Raw genomic sequence first — 2011 nt, forward strand, 5'->3', positions numbered from 1 at the left:
GTTTTTAACAAAATAAAAATTTAGATATTTAAATACGCACACACACACACACACACACACACACACACACACATATACATACATACATACATATATATATATATATACCTGTGTTCACTTTACTTCCACATGTGTCACTAAAAACTTGAGGGTGTGCGTTTTGGAAAACATACAAGAACCAAACTAAACTAATATGAATAATAGAGTATGTTAGTATCATTATATAACTCATAATGTATCAGAGTTGCATCATTTGAAAAGCTTTGATGTTAAACTGTGAATATTTTCAGCTCAAATCTCACACTTCATTTGATGAGAGAATACAAAAGACATGCAGACACAGTGGGAGGTGTTGGCACCGGCAAGCGTCCTAATAATTTACTTTTATGGGGAACCTGCCAGAAAATATTAATATTTGCATTTAATGGGCTTAAAGCACAGTGCCTCGGGGGATTTAACAAAACCCTTTGCTGTTTGAAAGGGTGCTGGGCAGTTTGGCAGTTGGTGAGTGTGTGTGTGGGTGTGTGTTTTGTGGTTAGGAGAAACTAGGGCTCGCAAGTGTTTAGTTACATCAAAATTATAACAGGAGATTTGATGGAATTGTCCAAATCACTTAAAATTAAACGAGGACTTTCTCTAAAGTGTGAGAATGTATTGATTTTTATTTAAAGCTGCACAAATCAATATTTTATATGAACAATGGCTCAAAGGAATATGTGTAATGTGACAGGTGTTGGTTCTACAGATGAACAACCCACAGCTTTTTAGCCTCTTGTACTTTTAGTTTTCAGGACCGTAAACTCTGCTCTTATGGACCCCATTTCCAGTCGCAGCAGACTGCTTTGATGAGTCTACTGTACACTACCTGCTCAGCACCAAACCACAGGCAAAGTTGGTGGCTAGCTGGTGAATATAGTGGAGCATTAACCAGCTAAAGAGCCAGCAAGTTTTTGGAGACCAAAACTAAAGCATAGCATATCTAAGTACAAGGAAGGGGAAAGTTGCCCGAGGCTTTCTAAACTGTTATTTGAGCACAGAGCAAAAATGGGCGGGGCTTTGCTGCCTCTCTTCAGCTCCAGCTGTCTTCATTCTGCTCAGAGGAATATGATTGTTTAGTCGTGGATGCAGCTCAGACCAAGTGCTCCGTGTTAGTGTGAGACTTGAGGTTGTTATGTAATTGTCCTGAAGCTGGGTTCATTTTGGGGTTACCAACACAGGCACACATGGTTGGAATTGTTTTCTAAAAAACCTTGTGTCTGTGTGTTTTCTGTGTGTGTGTGTGTGTGTGTGTGTGCAACCTTCTAGGCTGACCTCTTTTGTGATGAAGTCCTTCGGCGGGGCGAGACCGTACATCTTCGTCCATAACAAGCACATTAAAGATGCCAAGAGGTGGCTGTCCAGAAACCAGCGCCCTGACGGCTGCATCCGATCTGTGGGGAAGCTCTTCCACAACGGCATGAAGGTAATGGCATCAGTTTGAACAGGGACATTTTAGAAGGGACTACCTGGTTTCACATCTTCTGTTTTGGTCGTTTGGAGAATTTTTCCTATAACACAAACTCACAGAATAGCATAGAGTTTCTGAGGGCTGTGTGTGTGCGCAGAGAGCGGAGAATGCCCCCACCTGCCTGCAGGCAAGCTGCGCACACTCAGCGGAAGAAATTTCCCAAACAAATTATTGCTAGCCAGTCCCTCTCAAACTACAGCATCTCCTGAAGACTAACAGCAAAAAGCCATGACAAACATATGCTCTAGCAGTGAGCAAGGTACCCTATTCTATAAACAGCTGTGTAGAAAAAAGCAGGCAAAAGTACAGGCCGAGTACTGTGGACTACTTTCTGAGCCTTTCCTGATAATATTGGCTCTTTGGTACATGCTTGAATTGCGCAGTGTAGAACAGACAGGTGTGTGTTTCATCCTTGTGTTTATTTTCTCAGACAAGGAAAGAAGAAACAAGCTGAACTGTGCTCAGTCTTGTTCAGTTAAATTGAATGGTAAATGGTAAATGGAC

General features: G+C 41.6%; 1 protein-coding gene across 1 annotated transcript in view; it reads left to right on the top strand.

Moving 5' to 3' along the window:
- LOC118341503 (alpha-2-macroglobulin) overlaps positions 1 to 2011 on the top strand; it is a gene marked incomplete in the record, with an annotated part of 33048 nt that overhangs the window by 23883 nt on the left and 7154 nt on the right. Inside the window, 1 exon segment of the mRNA XM_035679765.1 lies at positions 1306 to 1462. Coding sequence (XP_035535658.1) covers positions 1306 to 1462 — 157 coding nt within the window.

The sequence above is a fragment of the Morone saxatilis genome, unplaced genomic scaffold (genome assembly GCF_004916995.1).
Source record: "Morone saxatilis isolate NCDOM2014 unplaced genomic scaffold, NCSU_SB_2.0 Contig8, whole genome shotgun sequence".
Lineage (NCBI taxonomy): Eukaryota > Metazoa > Chordata > Actinopteri > Moronidae > Morone > Morone saxatilis.